This window comes from Aythya marila, assembly GCF_965140915.1.
Source record: "Aythya marila genome assembly, chromosome: 3".
Taxonomy (NCBI): domain Eukaryota; kingdom Metazoa; phylum Chordata; class Aves; order Anseriformes; family Anatidae; genus Aythya; species Aythya marila.
In genome coordinates, this window is record NC_139044.1 from 112203146 (window position 1) to 112223467 (window position 20322).

General features: G+C 42.2%; 1 protein-coding gene across 2 annotated transcripts; it reads left to right on the plus strand.

Moving 5' to 3' along the window:
- The first annotated feature begins 1425 nt into the window (after positions 1-1425).
- UBXN2A (UBX domain protein 2A) lies at positions 1426-18927 on the plus strand. Of its 2 annotated transcripts, none has more exons than XM_082757268.1 (7): positions 1426-1515; positions 4618-4671; positions 6140-6275; positions 8491-8600; positions 10162-10302; positions 14920-15084; positions 17371-18927. In XM_082757268.1, exons 2-7 carry the CDS (start codon positions 4631-4633, stop codon positions 17651-17653), a joined length of 876 nt encoding a protein of 291 aa, XP_082613394.1. In that variant the 5' UTR covers positions 1426-1515; positions 4618-4630; the 3' UTR covers positions 17654-18927. The 2 variants fall into 2 exon arrangements, with proteins under 2 accessions (XP_082613394.1, XP_082613395.1); XM_082757269.1 differs by lacking the exon at positions 1426-1515 and adding an exon at positions 3191-3336.
- The last annotated feature ends 1395 nt before the right edge of the window (positions 18928-20322 follow it).

Below are 20322 nucleotides of genomic sequence, written 5' to 3' on the forward strand. Positions count from 1 at the left end.
TCTCAAAAAAATAGAATCAAGCAGTAGCACTTGTAACCAACAAGTACCTCCTATCCAACAATTTCAAAGCTACTTAAAACATTAAATACCATCAGGGAGAAGAATCTCAGAAATCTCTATTTTGAAATAAGAGACTCCATGTACTTTATACCAAAAGGCTAATTTCTTTACTATTTTCCCTGAAGATTTGTAGGCAGGAGCCGCAGCTAGATTTCATCCAGCTAAAATTTAATCCAAACTGCCTTCAAAGGGTTTAGTGTAATGTCATGTACAACATTACAAAGAGGAATAAGCTAGAACTGTCAAGGGTCAGATTTTCCTTCTTTTACTCACCTTCACTGACTCTGAAATTAAACGTCTTATTTCAATCATATTCTTGAAAAACACAATTTTAGTTGTTAGAATTAAAGGATTGCAGAAACATAAAGAAACCCTTCTGTGAAGTATTATTACCTTTGCTTTTAGAATTATTATTGATCGTGCTTGGTAATTCGCAGCAGATTTCCTATTAATTACTGTGCATTAGTTAGTCGTGGCCGTCCAATTCAGGTTAATTCCAAATGGTTTACAGCACATCCCTGATTAGCGAAGCCAAAAAAAGAACTTATTAAAAAGCAGGCAGGCACACGCTGCTGCTGCTTTCCCTCGGCTCTGCCCGTGTTTGCTTTGGATAGCTCCTGACAGCACCAGGCGTTGCGTCAAGCCGCAGCGGGGTGTGAAGGCTGTGGGCGCCTCTGGAGACCCGCAGGTCCCTCTGGAGACCTGCAGGCTCCTCTGGAGGCCATTCCCCGTCCTCCTTTTGCCCAGGGAAGCGGTGGAGTCACCGTCCCTGGGGGTGTTTAAGACGAGGTTGGATGTGGTGCTTAGGACATGGTGTAGTGGGTGATAGTGGTGGTTGGACCAGATGGTCTTGGAGGGCTTTTCCAACCCTAATGATCCTGATTCTGTGATTCCTGCGGGCACTTTGGGATCTCTGCCTTCCAGCCAGCTCCCTGCTCCCTCCGACTTGGTGCAAAGCCTCAGCAGAGCCGGTAGCTCCATGCTCGCCCTTCCTCAGCCCCTCTAGCAGAACAAGGTGTCCGCACTCAACGCGCAGCCAAAAGACGGAGACATCTCCAGCCTGTGAGGTGCGGGCATCACTTGATCACCCCGTCTCCCCTCCTATGGGCTCCCTCAGGGTCACCTCCCCGTCCCCCCCAGCTGCAAAACCCCTCTTTTGTCCTCAGCACAGGCAGGAGGAGGAAAACGTCCCGAGCAGCAAGGCACTAGGGGACACCACCAAGCACACCACCCCCTTAAAGACCACCACCAGCTCCCTGAGGGAGCCTATCGCGACAGGGGGGCTCTAACCCCCCTCACAACATCTCCACCCACTCCCACCCCGCCGCGACATGGCGGCCGCGGCCCCTCCCTTCGCCTTGGAGGGGGCGGGGCCCCGCGCCCCTCCCCTCTCTAATGGCGGCGGCTGTGGCGCAGGCGCGGTAGGAGCGCGGGGCGCTGGCGGGGCGGCTGCGGGTGAGTGGCGGAGGGGGTCCCGCTGAGCTCGGCTGCTCCCTCGGGGCTCAACGAGGGGGCTCCGGCTTCGTTTCGGGGCTTGTACTGCTCCCCTGGGGGCTCTTGGTGCTGGTCCCGGGGGGTTGGGTTTAGCCAGGGAGTTTTTTCGACGCTTTACTGTGTCGCCGTCCCGGGCTAAAGCTGCCCGCTGGGGAGCGGGGTGGGCTGGGGGGCTTCAGGGGGAGCCTCCCCCGTGTGGGCTGGGGGGGTTTGGGCTTGTGCTTGGACGGGGGACTTCAGGTTGAGCCGTCCCGATGGGAACTGGGGGGGGGGGTTGGGGTTGTTTTTGGCTGGGGTGCTTCAGGGGAGGTCACCCCTGTGGGGACCTGTTTTTTTTCTTTTTTTTTCGGATTTTCTCCCCAAAACTATGTTCCTACCAGCTGATTGCAGTGCAGACCTTTATGCTGTGGTTTTTACCTGAAGGTACAAGTTGCGTTCAGGCTGTTATATATAGTGTGTGTCTTCTTTTTCCGTCTGCTTGCTGCCTGTAGTCACTTGTCTCGGGGTTGCGTTTTGGCTTTGCAGGTGCTGCAGCCATAGGTAGGGCTCTGTGCCTTCAGCAGCTTTTGGCTTGGGAAGTTTAATTTCTGTAAAAGTTCGTCATTAAGCCTTCCTTGGGTGTATGTGCTTCCTTTCATCGGAGGATGACGGGGCCATACGTGCTTCCTTTCATGCTTCTGCCCTTCACAGCACAGCTCAGAAGTGGCGTCGGGTCATTTTTCTTGCCTTGCAGTTCCTGGATGTATCAGGTCGAAAATAGTGAACTCAGAAATATCTGCCAAGACGAGTAGGTCAGCACATGCGTAGGGGAGAGCTGCTGGCTTCAAAGAGCTGGTAGGCAGAGGTCACGCTTTGGGAGGGGGCCTGTCCCCTCCGCAGCCCCTCAGGGGGACAGGGCTTGGTGGCTGGAGGAGCTGAGCTACACCAGGGAAGGCCAGGCAGCAGATACAGTGTGTTGGGGTGCTGGCAGCTTCAATCTCCCTCTTTATTTCACTTAATTTCCACAGCTGGAAGTTCAGCTCAGTTTCGTCACAGACGCAGAGCACGAACCGAAACTCCCAAGGTTTCAAGCGGCATCCAGGCACGTCAGCCCGGCGCTGTTTGTGCTCGGCTTGCTGAGCTGAACTGCTCGTGCTATGGCATTCGTCTGATCGCTATCTCCTAATGGCTCCTGGGTCATAAACACCAATATGCTGCATAGACTCGTTTCTTTACCGTGGTGTTTTAGCGCAGACACTCCTTCTGAATATAATTGCGGTTGTACTTTAGAAGGAGCGGTGACTTTCACAGTTGACCGGTTCTGAATAGTGCTCGTGCGTGTTGGAGGCCAGCCTGATGGAGCAAAAGAATTAATTTGGAAAGCTGTTTCATTGTGGCTGTCTCTTAACAGCTCTGGTGACAAGTCACAGAGAAATCAACAAACGCAGATGGCTAGAGGTGGCTCTTGCTGCTTCGGGGAATAGACTGCTGCATAGTGAAACATAGGAAGGTGCACGTTAAAAAAAGTATTTTTTGCCTTAAATCTGTGTTCACAAGTATGTTAAAACTTGATCTGAGAGAAGTTTAGAGAAAATACTTCTAAGAACTTTTAAATTCGTTTTACTTGTTACTGAAAGCTCATTTTTTCCGAGCGCAGGTGCGAAGTTCCAAGTGCAGTGATCAGATACGCTTACAAGGTCATAATGCACCGGCACAGGCTTGCCTGAGTATACTTTTCTGGCAGAATACTTGTTTAAAAAAACAAAACCAAGCCTGTACCACGTCTTGTGTGACATGTCTAAGGTACGCTAAGCATAGTGTTTTGATTTAATGCCTAGCCGAGCCAGTTGAATTGAAGGCTGCCTAAACTTTAAAACCTGTTGTAGTCATAGAGACTAAATCTTCGTGGTTATGTTTTTTTTGAAGGCTCATATACATTTCTACAGAAAGCGTAGAAACAAGGGTTTAACTTTCGAGATGAAAGACTACTGATAGCAGCACTCTGAGGAACATGAACTAGTACTGAACTGAACGCTTATGCTTCTTTTTTTAGCATTACAGTGAACGCTGTTTCCCCTTTTACGTCATCCATTAAATTAGATAGCAGGACCATTTTAAAACTTAAAGTTTTAGTCTTGCTGTGCTTATCTTTTTTTTTTTTTTTTTTTTTTCAGTAGTGCATTGGCTGTCCCTGCTTAGTTTGAGGCTAATATCCATGTACACTATGTTAACTTAGTCCCAAATCTGCCAGAGCAGACTATCATCTTTGTAACCTTTGCCCGAGTATTCAGGAATAACTCCTTAAATAGCTACAATTCTAAAATTTCTGTTCTTCAGTGGGCTTGTCTAATTAATTTTAGGGTGTTTTTTGGGTGTCTAGCTTTTTGTTACTTTCTGTAACTTTTTTTTTTGGAGAGCTCAGAAGTGAGCATAACAAGATAGGTATGACATTCTTCCTTTCTTTTGAGTCAGCAAACCAATCCTGTAGTATGTTTAGTACACGTAAACACAGATTTTCTTCTCATTTACAATTCAGCTGGAAAATAATATTTCACAGTATGCAGTTTCTTGAATGCTGCACCAGTAAGTTGAGGCGTAGTAGGGAGAGAGAAAGTGAACCTGACAAATCCTGCTCTTTTGGGTGATGCACAGCAGTGAAGTGAAGGTCATTGGAATGCCTGCAGTGGCGGTGCAGTTTGTCTGCAGCTGTCTCGCAGTGTTGCCAGAAATCAGGGGATTTTAAATCCTGTCCGTCAGAGCAGGAATGTGATCTTTTTCCTCACCTAGCATGAACATGTATTTGCAATTCCCGTGATTGTTGCAGAATTTATTTTGTACTTTATGAGAAAGTAATCTTCCTTTTGAACGCCTGAAAGTGATGCTCGGTTCATTGTGATCAAACTGGAAACTGGGGGAAACAAAGAACCATCTGGAGACTTGGGGGCCGGGGTGGGGAGGTTCTGCTTTCTGGTAAATTTACTTTCAACACAGGCAGAACTAGAAAGTGTATTACAGTTGCAGAAATAGGCAAGAATGCTAGGCATTTTGTCTATTTTTTTTTAATGATCTTCTTTTTGTATGTAGGAGAAGTGCCACAATGAAAGACATGGACAATATCAAAACTGTGAAGGAAGAATGGTAGGTGCTAGTGTCCAATCTTTCCCCCTTCCATACCCCTCAGTTTTCCTTTTCTTTTCCTTCCCTATTACTGTTTGTGTGTCCTGTCATGACTTTTTAAACTTTTTGTTAAAATTTTGGAATGTATTTTTTTTCCCCTATATCCAGCTGCTCCATATACACTAAAGTTTCAAGAGGACAGATTTTTTTTGCTTAAAGACTTCTCACGTACCTGGAGTATTTCCTTGATGCAAGAAACTGCATAAATATTTTACTTAAAATAGAAAGGCAGGCTTACAGATTGCTAACTCACTGTGCGCTTCTACGTTTAATATGGAGGTGTTTGGCTTTCCATTTATATTTCTGAGGTAAAGCATCGTTAATACGTAGGTTAATGCTCCAAGTTTCTTTTGTTCTGTTAGAAAACTAAAATGGGTACAGCATGCTTTCTGAATCACTTTCTTAATGTCACTGAGTTTTTCTTTTACTGAAGTATGCTAATCCTTAGGGATTCTTAATGTTGCATAGATGCACTGCAAACAGTAATTCCTTTTTATGCAAATGTGCCTGGTTACCATTCAAGTAAGCATTGCTCTTCTTGAATTTAATGCAGAGTTTTACATAAAACTGGATGTTTTTTAAAAGCTAGATTTTTTTCCTGAATCGCTTAAAATAGATTTTCCTGAATCTCTAATAGAAGTAACTCCTGCGATGTTTTCCAAAACCTGCATAATCCTCTTAACTCTGCAGAGAACCTAAACTGCAAGATAATCGTTCGTTCAGGTTGCGTATATCTGCGCTTTTTGGTGAAAATCTTAACAGAGAAACAGCTGTCGCATATACAATGGCCTATAAAAAGATGTGGTTGATGCATTTTTATTTTTTTTTTTTAATACTCTGGCAGTCTCTGAGGTGTAGAAATCTTCTGTTGTATTTCTCCAGTGTGCTCAAGAGAGGTTGAGTCACTTAACTCTCCAGTTTCTTTAATGTACTTTCAAGGACAATAACAGTGGGTCTGTGGTGCTGGGGTTGGACGGGTTCAAGTTGGGGCAGAGAACTAAATGCTAGGGCAGTTTTGCTTTATGTGTTTTTTAAAACTTAGGGGAAAGGAAGTCACTGAAGCCTGTATTATAGAAAAGCTCTGAGGAAGATCTTTTGTTGGTTTGTGGTGGTCTGAATTAGAGGTACAGGTTGTTGAACTTGCATTCCTTGGTCTTATACCAAGTTTAGAAGCTTCTGCATAGATGAGTTCACCTTCTTCTACTGTCGTTCTTTAATTTGTGTTTCTGAAGTACAGATAAAAGCAGTTAAGGTTTGTAAGCTGTAAAATGTCCCAATACAAAGCTGACCTGATCATTTGTAACAACAAAGTAAGTTGGGTACAGGGGAGTATGCCTTTTGGTACTGAACTTCCAGGGTAACTGCTTGTCGACTTATGTGAACATCATCTTATGTGAGTATCATTTTCATGTATGCCTTTGTTCTGCAGGATGTGTAAGTCAAGAACTGATGATCAGATTTTGAATGGTACAGAACAAAACCGAGACTATTTTGTAGATAACCTCTTTGAAGAAGCTCAGAAGATTGGTGCAATATGTATGTCCCCTACTACAGTCAAGAACCAGGTAGGTGTTGAATTGAAAATACTCATGTCTAGCATAATAGCACTCTGGGAATACTCTGGTAAATGAATGCAGGAGGTTCAGCGGTCTCATCCAGGATACCTGTAGATAAATCCCCACAATCACAGAATGGCTGAGGTTGGAAGAGACCTTAGAAGGTCATCTAGTCCAACCCCCCTATTGAGCAGGATCACCTAGAGCACGTTGCATAGGATGGCATCCAGGTGGGTTTTGAGTATCTCCAGAGGAGGAGACTCCACAACTCCCTGGGCAACCTGTTCCAGTGCTCTGTCACCCTCACAGTAAAGAAATGTCAGTTTATATTCAGCCAGAATCTCTTGTACTACAGTTTGTTCCCACTGCCTCTCATCCTGTTGCTGTTTATACACATTGATGAGGTCTCCCCTCAGTCTTCTCTTTTCCAGGCTAAACAGGCACAGCTCTCTCAGTCTGTCCTTGTACGACAGGAGCTCCAGGTCTCTAACCATCTTCATAGCACTCCTCTGAACTCTCACCAGTAGCTCCGTGTCCCTCTTGTACTGGGGAGCCCAGTCAGACAGCAGTTGGACCAATCTCCCATCTCTGATTCAACCAGGGCTATGCTTCTGTGCTTTTAATACTTACAAAAAACACTAAAACCATTTTGTTCTAGGACTTGTACTGGCAAAGGCTAATGCACTTTATCAGTCGAGAGAGAGCTGGTTATTTATTAGGTGCAAGGAGTGACAACTACTTTATGGGAAGCTTTTAAAGACTTGCAGCCTTCTTCTGAAGAGACATAGCCCAGACCTTTTTTACTTGCTCTCTTTTGTATAGTTCTGGTGATAGTGGGATATTTAGTATGGACTTTTATGTCAGTGGTTCTGTCCTTTTCTTATTTTCCTGTTGTTCCCGAGTGATTGGGAAGGGGCTGGAGAAAAACCCGTGAAGAATAAAAATGTCAGGGAGAAATTTGGAGCGGGTGTTACTAGAAACTACATTCATAGATCTCTGACTAAGTCAGAAAAGGAGTGTGGGGGCAATGCTTTAACCTGCGGTTCTGAAAATGTTCTTGTACTTGTGTCAATGTCTAAATGAGAAGTTGATGTGTTATTATAATGAGTCGCTGATAAACTTGCTTACTGGTTCATTGTGGAAGGACCTTCTCACAATGAAAACCCCTTCCATATGCATTAGTGCCATGAGACACAAGACTTTTTTTAAAGAGATCAGATGTTGCTGAGTGTAATGTACCTTTCTGACAGATTACCAAAAATGAAAGAATTTTATTCAGTAGCTTGCATGTAGTGTGTATTTATGTAGCAATCGTGCTCTGACACGTCAAACTGCAAAAAGGCAGGGGGAAACAAAAAATGTCAGGTACCACCAAGCCAAGTACAAACTAATTTCTGGCTGAGGTGAATTCTGCATTTGTATTTGTTTCATATAACTCACATGGCCAAGTATCTGTCAAGATAACATTATTTCAGGAATCTGACCTAGATGACTAAATGCTTCTTTAAATGACATAATGTGTATAAAAGAAAAATTCAATTCAAGATGTAGCCATATTAAAGTTGAAGTGACTTCTGAGGACAGTTTGAAGGCCACAAATTCAAGGAGTGGATGTTCTCTGCTACAGTTATTTAATAACTGGGAATATATTTTCTTCACTCCCCTAACACCAAGTTCTTGAATGTACCCAGGACTAAACAAATGCTTCTGATCCTTGTTGCTGCATTTTCTGTGCAAAAGGCTTCTGCATGCACTCTCTCAATGCCCTGCCAACAGAAAGTCCTTCTGAATGAACAGAACAAGGCTGTACCCTAACAGATCCCTGCTGCACTATTCTGGTGGTGGGTGTTTCAACACCAGGCATGTGTGATCTCAAGTTAGAGCTCTTGAAGAGTTGCAGCTGCCTGGGATCTTCCAGCTCTTTTTTTTTTTTTTTTTTTTTTAAATACACTGTTGAATAGGGGTGTTCTTGACCTAAGAATGCATAATGATTGGGGGGGGGGAGGTTTATTTCTAACCCTGACTCACAGAAGATACTTAGAAATGTCGCTTACCCCTTGCAGTCACTCTGGCTGTTGGCATGGGGCCAGAACAGATTACAGGGAGCCTTCCCTCCGTATTTTTAGTCCATGACCTGGATAGTTTAAAATCATAGGATACTGATGGTATGTTGAGCTGGTTTCACTTACTTCAGTGTTAAAGTGAGAATTGTTTTACTCCCCAGGTTGATGTAATCATTAAACTTTGGAAAAACGGGTTTACGGTAAACGATGGCGAACTTAGGAGCTACGCTGATGTTGCAAGCCAACAGTTCTTGGACTCCGTTAAAAAGGGGTGAGTGAGTTTTGTGTTCTTAATCGGCCCGAGTTAACGTGCTTTGGTTAGCAGCTTGCTCATACTCCACATTTTTGGCATTGCTGCACTGCAGTAGCCCTGTAGGAGTACAGCTGGCTGCCTGTCCTATTTCCTGGGCTGATGGTTTCTAACATCCACAGGTCTAATATAGCTTTCAGTCGCAGTAGTCGTACAGTTGCTGATAAAATAGATAAAAGTAAGTGTTGGTAGGAAGCACAGCAGGTGCAGAATGAAATAAAGAGTAAGTCATTGTGCCCCGTAATAGCTACTGCTCAAATAGTGCTTTGACTAACAAATTCAGCGTGTAGAAGTGGCTGAGCATTTCTGGTTTTATGGTCTTTGTTTTCCTTTTATTGATGAAAAGCCTTTTTGGTGGGCACAGTTACTGCATGTAGCACTGAAAATCTTTGATCAGCCTTAAATTGCAGTCATCTTTTCCCAGTACGAATTTGCTGTTTCAGTCACTTGTGTGTATAGAATGATCTCACTTTTATCCCACTACTGAAATTGAGCATGCTATCATGATTTCTGCCAGTGTTTGATGCAGTATTGCATTAAAATAGCATACTGAATGTAGGAACCAGTATGATTTCGGGCTTTAATTTGTAGTCCACTTCTTCACCCTGTACAAATGCAGAGAAGAAAATAATATAGAGGATACAATTTAATAACCCCTTTTCACATATGTGAAACAAGTTACTGTATTTTCAGTCTTTTCTGAACTTTACTTGCCTATCAAAAATATTTATTTTACTTTTCACTGTTTCTTCATGGATGTCACTTGTATTGGTTGTAATGCCAATTACCAGCATTGTTTAAAGCTTTTTACTTATTTGTGTGCATGAATCAAAAGTTTGCCACCTCCCTTTCTCAGTTTGCTTGTAGAGATGCTAAGTAATTACAAGATGGCTCCTGCATAATTGTTGGTGGTAGGGTAGCACTCGGTACAGCCTGCGTGCCAGCTGAGCACCGCCGCCAAGGAACGTGGTGTCTGTCTCAGAGCTCCTAGACAAAGGAGTTGTTGTGTTGTGTTCTGCTCGATGCAAATAAAGCATTGTCAAGGTGATGGTATCGCACTGAGGAGCGTAACTGTTAGGGATCTAACTTTTAAAAGCTGGGTTTCTCATTCATCTGTAATTAAACATGTTTCTAACCTCAGTCTTTATTTTTAAAAGCTGATTGTGTTTTTTTTCTTTTGTTTTTTACTATGGGTATAAAAAAAAAATTGAACCTACTACAGCAATATATGGTAACACTAAACCTTCTACATGTCATGTGCTTTGGAGTGGCAACTGCTGAGTAAACATGAACATCATTCAGTGACTTGGCATGATTTCTCTTCTTACTGTTCAATTTCTAATTAATTTGCAGTTCAGGAACTTGGAGTTGTTTACATGTCATGCACTTAGCATAACTCATAGTAAATTATTTTAAAAAATCACGATCCTTATAACAATAAACACAGAAACCAGTATTAATGATTAATGTGTTTTACATCCTGAAAACAGTTCAGTAATTCTTTGACATCTTTTTTCTTAAGGGAACTGCCTTTTGAACTACGAAAAGTTTTTGAGAAGGAGGAGGTTGATGTGAAGGTGGAAGATAAAAAAGATGAGGTGTATTTGTCATCAAAAAAGCCAGTGTTTCATCCCTTCTCTGGACACGGTTACAGATTAGGAAGGTAAGTAGCCTGATGTGGTCTGTGGTTGAGCTGAGGGGAACTATGCTTATGTAGATACCATATAATTCAGGTTGGAAGTGACCTCTGGAGTTCCCTAAGCCAGGCTCCTGCTCCAAACAGGGTCAGGTTTGGGGACAGATGAGGTTCCTCAGGGCTTTGTCCAGCTGGGTCTTGAAATCCTGTAAGGGTGGAGGTGGTGCAGTCTGTTCCAGTGCTGGGCTGTCCTCACGGGGGATGTTTTTCCTTATTCCCAGTCTGAACTCATCTTGTTTCAATTTGTGTCCACCATGAAGAGCCTGTATAGGGGATTATCAGCTTCCATAATCTACTGGCTGGGTTCCTGTTAGCACAGGATTTTGGTGTCTGTCTTTGCCTCCTTAAATAACCGTTTCCAGCTGAAAGGCTGTCACTCTTCTATCCTGTGAGTTAAAAGGAGAGTTGCACCGTTAAAGCTGTATGTACAGTAATTTGTGTGAGAAGAGGGGAATGTGAGTGTTCAAAGGGAGCTGGAGAAGCAAGATGATTTTGCATTCTTTTCAAGTTCTTTCAAACTTCTTTCAAGTTCTTCAAAGCATTTAACTTTGAATTTATTGCAGTTATTCCAACATATTACATTGATTATCTTTTTTTATTCTGTGCTTTTCTTGGGGGTGGAGAGGGTCAACCTCTAATAACAACAGAACTGGACTTGATTTATAAGTGTATAGCAATGTATTTCTGGCAAAATGTTGTGGAGGAGTAAGCCAGGAGTTTACCTGTGTCAATCCCTGTGACTTCTGCTTTCTTGTGCCCCATCATCCGTTTCACACAGCCCTGTCATGGAAGACTTAGGGGCATATAAAAGCAAGCTTCAGCCTAGCAAGGAGAGCATAGTGACAAGGAGCCTACAGAAAACCTTCAGAGGTGGGACTGCTTAGTTACCTGCCCACTGGGGTTAGCAGATGGTGCTGAAGCCTTAAGTGATCAGCTTTGTTTTTGTGGAAGGGGCTTGGTGTTGAGGGAAAGCATGACCCCAGTACAAAGGGACGAGGCAGGGGAGAAGGTGATAATATGCAGACTAAGAGACTGATACAGCAAAGGGTGAGAGGTTCCGGGCTGCCTTAGAGAAGCGAGCATCTTTTATCAGTTTCTCCTGTTGTGGTAGCACAGCCTATTCATCTGCAACATGCTTGGGTAGGCACAGTCAATAGAGAAAAAACTCCCTTGAGAAATGCCTGAGATGCTGCAAGTCTTCCTTCTGGTTGCACTGAAATCCTGACCAAACAAAGGTTGAGAACTTAATTGTTTCATCTATAAGCAGGCGTGTAGGTAGCTAAAGCCTAAAGACCCTCGGTGTGCTGGGTTTCTGCTGCTCACCAGGACTAACTGGCAGGTTGCTTGTCGTGCTCTGTCATGCCTACAGCAAGTAATGATCTGGCTTCCCAGCGGGCAAGTTAGGCTCTGGAAACATGCTATTCTGTGGATTTCAGCTGACTGGTTTTGTACACGGAGACATCCTACAACTTGCTCAGCAATTTTCTTCTTTATGAACTGGATAAAATGCCTTATTTTATTTTTATTTTTTCCTCCTCCCTTCTGTTTTCGGTCTATTCAGTGCTACGGTATGAGAGCCTTTTCTTTCAAGGCTATTAAATATTTTGCTGATGTTGGGAACACGAGCCATAAGTGCTCCATAAACTGCTGCTCGCTGCCTGATGTTAATAAATGTCCATTACATGCAAGTGGTGCTCCTTCAGCAGAAGAGCTTTGTGGGGAAACAGTAATGGTGTCTGAGACCTATAGCAGGTTTGGAGCTATAGAACTCCCTTCCCACAGCTGCATTTGTGTGCTTAATCAGAAATGAGAGAGACAAATGGCTGAGTGGCTTACTTACCTTGTGACCTGCTTATCAATTAAACATTTTGTAACAGTCTCTATAGATTTCCTGCCATTGTTCCCAGATGGGTGAATTATGAGTGAATCTTGGAGTCCCAATAGGAATTGTTCTGCTGACCACCTCATTTAAATTTGTTTGAGGGGGGAAAAATAGATGGACTAGAACTGATTTTTTTAATTCTATTTTAAATGTAGCTCAGATGAGTTTCATCTTCTCCATTTATGTTGTATGGGGGGAAAAAATGAGACTTAAGGTTTTCCATGAAAAAAGTTAGGACTCTACATAGGTGATGGGTATGTTCAGCTTTCTATAGCCCTGCTCAGCTGCATTTAGTAGTTTGACAGAACCAGGATTTGCAACCACACTCTTCTGTTAACAATGCATTCTAAAGACTGCCTTAGAAGCATGCTAGTCAAGCTGACTGAAATCTTTTCCAGCAATATAGAGTTGCTCTATAACCTCATTAAGTTAAAATATTGTTCATTGAGCTTCATAACTGTTAGTCTGGGTAAGCACAATACTTAAATCTTAGGCTCTTGCTTTTTGGAAACTTGATTGGAGACTAATGTCTCTTTGATTCTTGGTTTACAAGATTATTAACGGAAGATGTAAAAGGAATAGGCTTTTAAAAGGGATGATGTTTGCTTTGATGCTGCGTTTATGATGTTTCAGATAATAACAAGAGACTGAGGTTTTTGATTTGTGCCTTTTAGTCAAAAGTTCCCACCACTAGATGGCTTTGTGTCAGTTCCACAAGAGAAAAGTTTAGAAATACTTTTTTTTTTTTTTTTAAAAAAAGTAGATCTAACTTTCTCTTGCAGATTATATTATTATATTAATTTAATATGTTGGTTCCGATTTCACATATACTTGCTATTAAAAGAATCATCTCCAGTGCCTACCACAAATTCCTGAGGCGTGACCGTGAGGAAAGAGCTGGTTTGAGAATGACACCAAAACGTGTATGCATGTGAGACAGCTGTCTGAACTACAACTGGAGCTGATGGAGCTAAAAAGCAGCTCAGCCCAAGCTAACCAGACACCTGGCAGCCTCCAGCCTCTGCCTGTGCTAGAGACATGTACCTTACACGTGACTGCTCACGCTTCAGTGTCTGAATCTGGAGCTGAAACCCACCGAGATCAAGTAGCTGGGGAGAGCTAATTGTTGCTGGACTTAAGTATGTCTTGGCCTTTTTTTAACCTCCACTCCAAAGATTGTTTAACGTTACCTTGCTGGTGCTCAAGCTCTTTTCCAGCTCCGGAGGGCAGCTAGGGTTTACTGTGGTCAAGCATGACCAGAAGCTGGATGTGAGATAAATAAATCAGCAGGTGGTTAATCTGAAGTCACCTGGACCTGGAGAGTGCATCTTAGGATCTGGGGGTTCCTTGTTCTTGCACCCCAGCTCGTTTCCGTGTTGTGCTTCCAGTTGCAGTGAAGACCTCTTGTAGTTTGGGAATGAGTTGCCTTGACTCGTTCTTCTTGCAGAGTTCCTGTGGAAGAAATAAAAAGTGCCTGTGGTGGCTGATAGCCTGGAAGTTCGGGCAGTTAGCTGAACAGTGGGTAGTAAAAGTTCTTGACATACTTCAGGTTGAGAAGGATTTGAGCCCAAGACTCAAACTTTAATGACTTGAATGTATCAAGTCATTAATCATCTTTGTTTTTTTTTAATGAAAAATTAGCTGTTTTTTCTGCTTTATGATTAAGCTAACACACACGAGAACATAAGGATGGGGTTTGTCTGCGAAGCAGATGCGGCGTTGTTACGAGCTGTTATTCTGTGGCCATTGGTTACTGACTTCTCCCTCCAGAAACAATAACTGATTATTTTCTGTGCAAAGACAGCTTTTTCTGAAACCATCGTGAAACGTTCATGCAGTCAGTGACCACGGCTGAGCTCAGAAGAGATGGTAACTCCTTAAATCACTGCTATTGTTGTGCAAGCGGCCATCTGGTTATACTTACATGTGCTGAGGATGTGCCCGTTGGATCAGGCCTCACTGATGACTTAACCAGTACATGCTGAGCAAGCTTAGCCCTGACAGAAGCACTGAGCTCTAGATAGTTCAGAACCACAGCTTTTGCCAATAATTTTTTTCCAAAAACCATGCACTTGGACTGAGGTCCCTGTCTTCTGTCAAGCCACTTCATGGATCTTTGCCCTTACTGTATAGTCAGCTGTTCAAAGTGTTTTAGAAACCAAAATCCAAATGTTGCATGCATCAGCCTGTGTTTCTACATCAAGTCAATTCCTCTGACGTATAAGTAATGCCTCTAAGCTGAAATAGATGACGCTGGGGTCTAAATCAAGGCTAACAGCGTTGAGTTAAATTGAATTACTGTAATCACATTACACTGAAAATTAACGTTGAGTATGTAGATTTGATACTTAAGCTCATTGCAGCTTCACCTGTGTGATTAGAGTGCAAAAAATGCATGACGAATCTTCAGTTTCACATCTCTTGTGTATTCGTTAATGCTTTAAGTTCCTTACTGTATTGTAAAATGTTTACCATGAACAAACTGGAATGCTTCAGCATGATGAAGTCTGTAGCATGAAGAGAAAGTATTGGTGCTTTTTTTCTAAGCTGACATGCCAGAAATCCTGTAGTTTTTATTTATTTTTAAGTCAGCAGTGCAACCCTGACACGAGGCAGAAAGCTCCTGAAGCAGAGGTCTGGATGGTGGTTCAAACTTCTGGGTGTATGCACAAGGCATAACCTCCTGTGGCTTTTCTTTCCAGTGCTACTCCAAGGATAGTCTCTAAAGTAAGAGAGGATCATCAAGCAGCTGGTGACAAGAGACCCCTTCCTGTAGTACCCTTAAATGACCTGGAGCCTATCACCAACATCCAGATCTGGTTAGCTGATGGGGAAAGGGTCATTCAGAAATTCAACGTTTCACACAGGTAAGACTTCTTCTAGCACTGTCAGATGTACTTGGATCTGAATTATTTGTCCTGTGACTTGAAATAGAATTTCTCTAAGTAATCTACCTCCTCAATTCGCTTAACAATGGATTGTTGTTTGGCTGTGTCTAGAATACATCCTTTTAATTTTTTTGAGCAATTGAACATTTTTTTGGTGAACAAGAGGAGTGTGAGAAATGAACTGATGTTACCAGTCAGCATATAACTGAGTAGAAACGGAAATCTGCTGAAGAAACAGTAGGAGTTCTTTGTAGTTCAGTGGATGTGAAGGTGTGTGTATTGTTCATTGCTGGAGGAAACAGTTAAGTGGACTTCAGCAGCTTTTAAGATGACAAATCTCTTACAAAATGACTACATCTGGAGCAAATCACTGAGTTTAAAAAAAAAAATAAAATTCTGGTTGTTGAGTGCAGACAGATGTTGAGTTTCAGAAAATCCACTTGCTTTTTTTCCAGCGTGCAAAAGGAACTGGAGGATGTGATTTTGAGCTGAGCCAGAGGAACCTCCAGGGAGAGCCAGAGTTAAGCAGGGGAAGTTATTCACCTGCATGTCTGTCCTGTCAGCATGGACAGACCAGAATGCATCCAATGTGATTAATTCCTAATTATTACAATTTCCAGCTCCCAGAGAGGCTTATAAATGGGGATAAAGTCAGAAGGTGTCAGCACAGCGTATGTATGCAGGAACTTTCAGAAAGCAGGATTAATGGCTTAACATTAAATTGCAAACTACTGTCTTTAGAGACCTTCCTTGTATTTGTAATTTGCTGCGCAGTCGCATCATATGGAAAGGATATGTTGCCTGGGCTGCTCTGTGTAGCAATTTAAAGTGATCACAGGCTTTAACACAACCCAGGCTGCTGTCGAGATAAACTGTGTATGTCTTCACAGCTGGTCAGAAGAAAAGCTCAGCAGTTGAAGGCTAATGATTCTTAATGTTTTTTCTTCTTAACTTGTACTAATTTATTACTGGTAGTGGCCTGAAGTATGAACTGAATTGTTGTGATGTGCTGCTGAAGGGTCAATTGCTGTTTTAACTATAAAACCTTTATTTGAGGGCTGGCTTTTAATAGCTTTGTTATCCAAGGTTTAATGGGTTTAAGTATATTTAGGGATGTTTTGTCTTCATGGTAAATGTTGGTATGAACATCTGCTAAGTACTGTCATGGGGAAAAAAATCTGAGCAGAACAGCCTTGCTGATGTGATCTTTTTAGATTTTAATAAATATTCAATCATATATCCATCTTGTGATAAGGGGATATATCCTTTTACCACAACGTGGATATAACGCTTCTGTTCACAGGTGTCTGCCTGTAAATCTCCAACCAAAACTTAAAACTCTGTCTTAACTGAAGCTTGTACGTACAGGAGTTAGTTACTATCTCTGTTGTAGTCAGTGACAGCGTGGTATTTGGGCATCTGTGCTGCTGAACGGCTAGAATGGCTGTTCCCTAAGCACACGAGCACTTTCCTAGACAATATCCAGGCTTGGTTCAGAAGTTAGCCCTGATATCAGATGATTCCCAGTAGGCAGTAAACCCCATGGGCTAGACTGGACATAGGGGAGGAGAATGAGTTTAAGGATTTGCCAGGAGATGGAGTCTGCTAGTTGGGCTTGGGATCAGAGAGTGGATGTTGTGTTTAGTTTACGGGTACAGATGTATCCTGTTATCTTCATTTACTGATTAAATTGGTCACTCCTGATTCTTGCTTGTTGCTACAAAACATCTGTCTTGATCACTTGAAAGGTTCTTCACCCCTTAACAGGCAGCTTGAATTCACTTCTGTTCCTACTTCGGTACAAGACTATATTTAGATCTAATTAACCAGTTGTCCAGACAACTTCTGCAAGTCCCTTTTCTATTATTATTATTATGGGTCTGCTACATGTGCCATGCACGCGAGGCATCCTTGTTCTAGCTCTTGGCTATGGAAACCTCAGGTAAGAGCTCCACCAGCTGGTTAAGAAACGGCAGGTTTGTTTGTGGAAGTACCATCTGTGAGCTGTAGCGAAGCATTTGAGTGCCCAGAATAAGATTCTTCTTCCCTTGTGACTGCTCTCAGAACATGCAAACCTTGGTCCTTGCCTCTCAAGTGGACCAGGCACTTCAGGATACCCCGTGTCTCTTCCTCCATTTCTGTGCCATCAGCTGTTACGTCAAGTGGGTGTCTTGTTCTGTTCCTGAGGTGACTCTGTATGTGCTGTGTATATGTCTTGTATTGGGACTGGAGAGCTCTAACGCTGATTTTTTTTTTTATTCTCAGAATAAGCCACGTCAGAGACTTCATAACAAAGTATCGAGGATCAGAAGGAAGGGTTCCCTTCACACTGACTACTTCGCTGCCATTTCGAGAGCTGCGAGATGAGACGCTCACACTACAGGAAGCAAAGCTGCAAAATTCTGTTGTTGTGCAGAGACTTCGGAAAACAACTGAACCGTTCAGGCTCCTGAAAGCACCTGACAATGACTGTAAAACTGCTGCTACGTCTAATGGACAGCTCAAGAACGAGCAAAAAAGCACTATCAAAAGCACAAGATCAAATTAGCTTATAACTGGCCAAAAACTTTGCACAGGCATAACTAGACAAAACCAAAAATGTAGTCAGCAATATCTGGATGCACTATCATCCTTCCATAGCGTGCTCTTAGAGAGCAGAATGCGTGCTGTGCTATAATCTGCTGTAACAGAAGTATTTTCAACTAAGTTTGGTCGAAGCCTGGCTATATAATGTAGCAGAGGTAACTACAACAGGGATTGTCCTTAGAATTTCTCTAGGTAGAAAGCTTTGCTCGCCTGTTCTTTAATGACTATGCTTAGGTGGAACGGTACTCTGAAACTTAATTACTACTGATAGCACCTTTTAAGGAAAAACATTATTTATTTTTGCACTTCGAACTAAAGAGAAACCGAACTGAGTGATTTTAATTGTGTAAACTGCTCCAGTTCTTTTTAGTAACATTTAGGCAACAGATGCTGCAGGGAAGCTCACTTTTGAACTCCTATGGAATTTGAAAATCTTTCAATATAGGTACCTTTAGTATTTTATCACAAGATCTACGGTGTGAATGTTCTATCAAGTCTTCACATGGTGGGTGCAGGTGTAAGAAGATAGAAATGAGGTAGTCTGGTGCATATTGCATATGAAGTGCCTCAAAGTAAGCTCTGAAGGAATCATCACAGAATCACTGAACTGTTATTAATGGTTGAAGTGGTTTCTGCCTCTGTTCTCCTACGGGTTCGGATTTCTTACAGATCATGTAAACTACCTAGCTCACTAGGATAGAGATCCACCTTTAGCCTTGTCACAGAGAAACTTCATTTTTTCTGGAGTTTATCATACAGCTTTAGTGGCTTAGAAGGACACAGTTGTCTTTGTACTACATATCTGCCTCTGTCCTGAATTGGCCTTCTGATTGAGGCATTAACTGCATGTGGCCAAATTTCAGAGATGTTTAGAACCCTTATTTGAAAACTGAGTTTTTTTTTTTTCTCCTATCCCTCCACCCACTTTCCATCCAAACTTTATATTTTGTCCCTAGTGTATTTTTCACAGAAAAACAATTCTTTGTTTTTCTAAAGGAGAAATCAACATAAGGACTAAATATTTGCTACTGTGTGTGTTAAGTAGCACATGGGTTTGTGAGTGGAACTAGAGCCTTTAGGTGAAGACTTAGCCTGGGGCCTTCAATAAGTGCTGACTGGTTTGTATTGTCTACACAAATGGATGATTGACACTGCTGTAATTCTTTTGCATGGTTAAATGAAAGATAAGTTTGGATTTTACCATTTTTGTTTTAAATAGAAAATTATTTAATTGGAGTGACTTGAGTTCTTTCTAAAAATCCTGTTACTTCACACTAAGGATGCACTTGTTTCACTCATGGGGACGTAAAACTTTGTTTCAGCATCTCATCTAGTACAAAATCACAGAATGGCTGAGGTGGGAGGGACCTCTGGGTCCATCTGGCCCAGCCCCTGCTCCAGCAGGGACACTCTGAGCAGGGTGCCCAGGCCGATGTCCAGGTGGCTTTTGAAGATCTCCAGGGAGGAGACTCCGCAGCCTCTCTCTCTGGGCAACCTGTGCCAGTGCTCTGGCACTCACAGTACATTTGAGGACAGTTAATGAAATGAAAGTCAACTGCACAAACATGTATTCAGTGTATTCAAAAAGCAAATCTCTGAAAACTATGCAGTTCTTAACTGTTTTCAATGCTATAAGCATGATGTGTTACTGTGTCATTCAGTTTTATGTAGCAAGTTACACCACTAAATTTTGTTCTTACCCTCTATTGCATGCAAAGCCTACCAGATTGCTAGTAGTAGGAAGAAAAGTGCAAATCCCCTGGTGAAATTGAAGAGACAAGCCACCCACAGATGCAGATCCAACCCTCAGTTTGCAGAACATCCGTAACAGTGGATTTTATCAATTAGTGCTTCTGGATTTGTCTTAATGTAAAGCCATGTATTAGAGAGAAGCATGTACTTGATTGTAAGCTTAGCTGTTCTTAGCTAAACAATGCATGAAACCTCTAAGTCGCAGTACAGTACCCTTGAATTTCAACAGAAATTAAATGATTAATGCAAGATTGATTGAAATGAAATGGGTGGTGGTGGTATTTAAAATTTAAGGTAAGTAAAGCACTTCTGGTTGCTATCAGAAGATTGTGTTTGTGGAAAGGAGCAACACTTAGTATTTCAATATTAATGTCTGCTACCAATATTTAAGAGACTGGGTAGCTTGATTGTGTTTGGCTGTATATCGTGCTTCACTGAAATCAACTTTCTGGCAACAGCTTTGGTGGTAGACTGTTTTCAGTTCGAAAGTGTAATTTAAAAGTCGAATTAATTACAGAATAGGAGCAAATGTCTCAAAGGTCAAAGTCATGCTGACTGCACTAATCCCATCTTAGACTAGAAAGTGCCTTTTAAAAAAAAAACTGATTGGATAATTTATTTTCTAATTCGAAGAAAATCTTTGGAGTGAATACTGAGCTGTTTTAAATCTTGTTGGTTTTGGTCAATTTATAAAGGCCAATTAAGCTGTCCAGATTCTACAGGTTGCTAATCTCTTGCTTGCTGCTGCAAACAACTGTTGTGCATTGGTCAAGCAACAGCAAACCTTGCTTGATCAATGCTTGAGTTTGTGAAACACATAAGTACTAGCAGTTATTCATTGTTTCTGCATGAGGCTTCACTTTACAGTAAATCCCATGC

Bases quoted from the DNA above. Each gene is read 5' to 3' on its own strand.
- UBXN2A (XM_082757268.1), top strand. From the start codon at position 4,631: ATGAAAGACATGGACAATATCAAAACTGTGAAGGAAGAATG. The intron at 10,303-14,919 runs GTAAGTAGCCTG...TTTTCTTTCCAG, and splicing joins CACGGTTACAGATTAGGAAG to TGCTACTCCAAGGATAGTCT. The intron at 15,085-17,370 runs GTAAGACTTCTT...TTTTATTCTCAG, and splicing joins AAATTCAACGTTTCACACAG to AATAAGCCACGTCAGAGACT.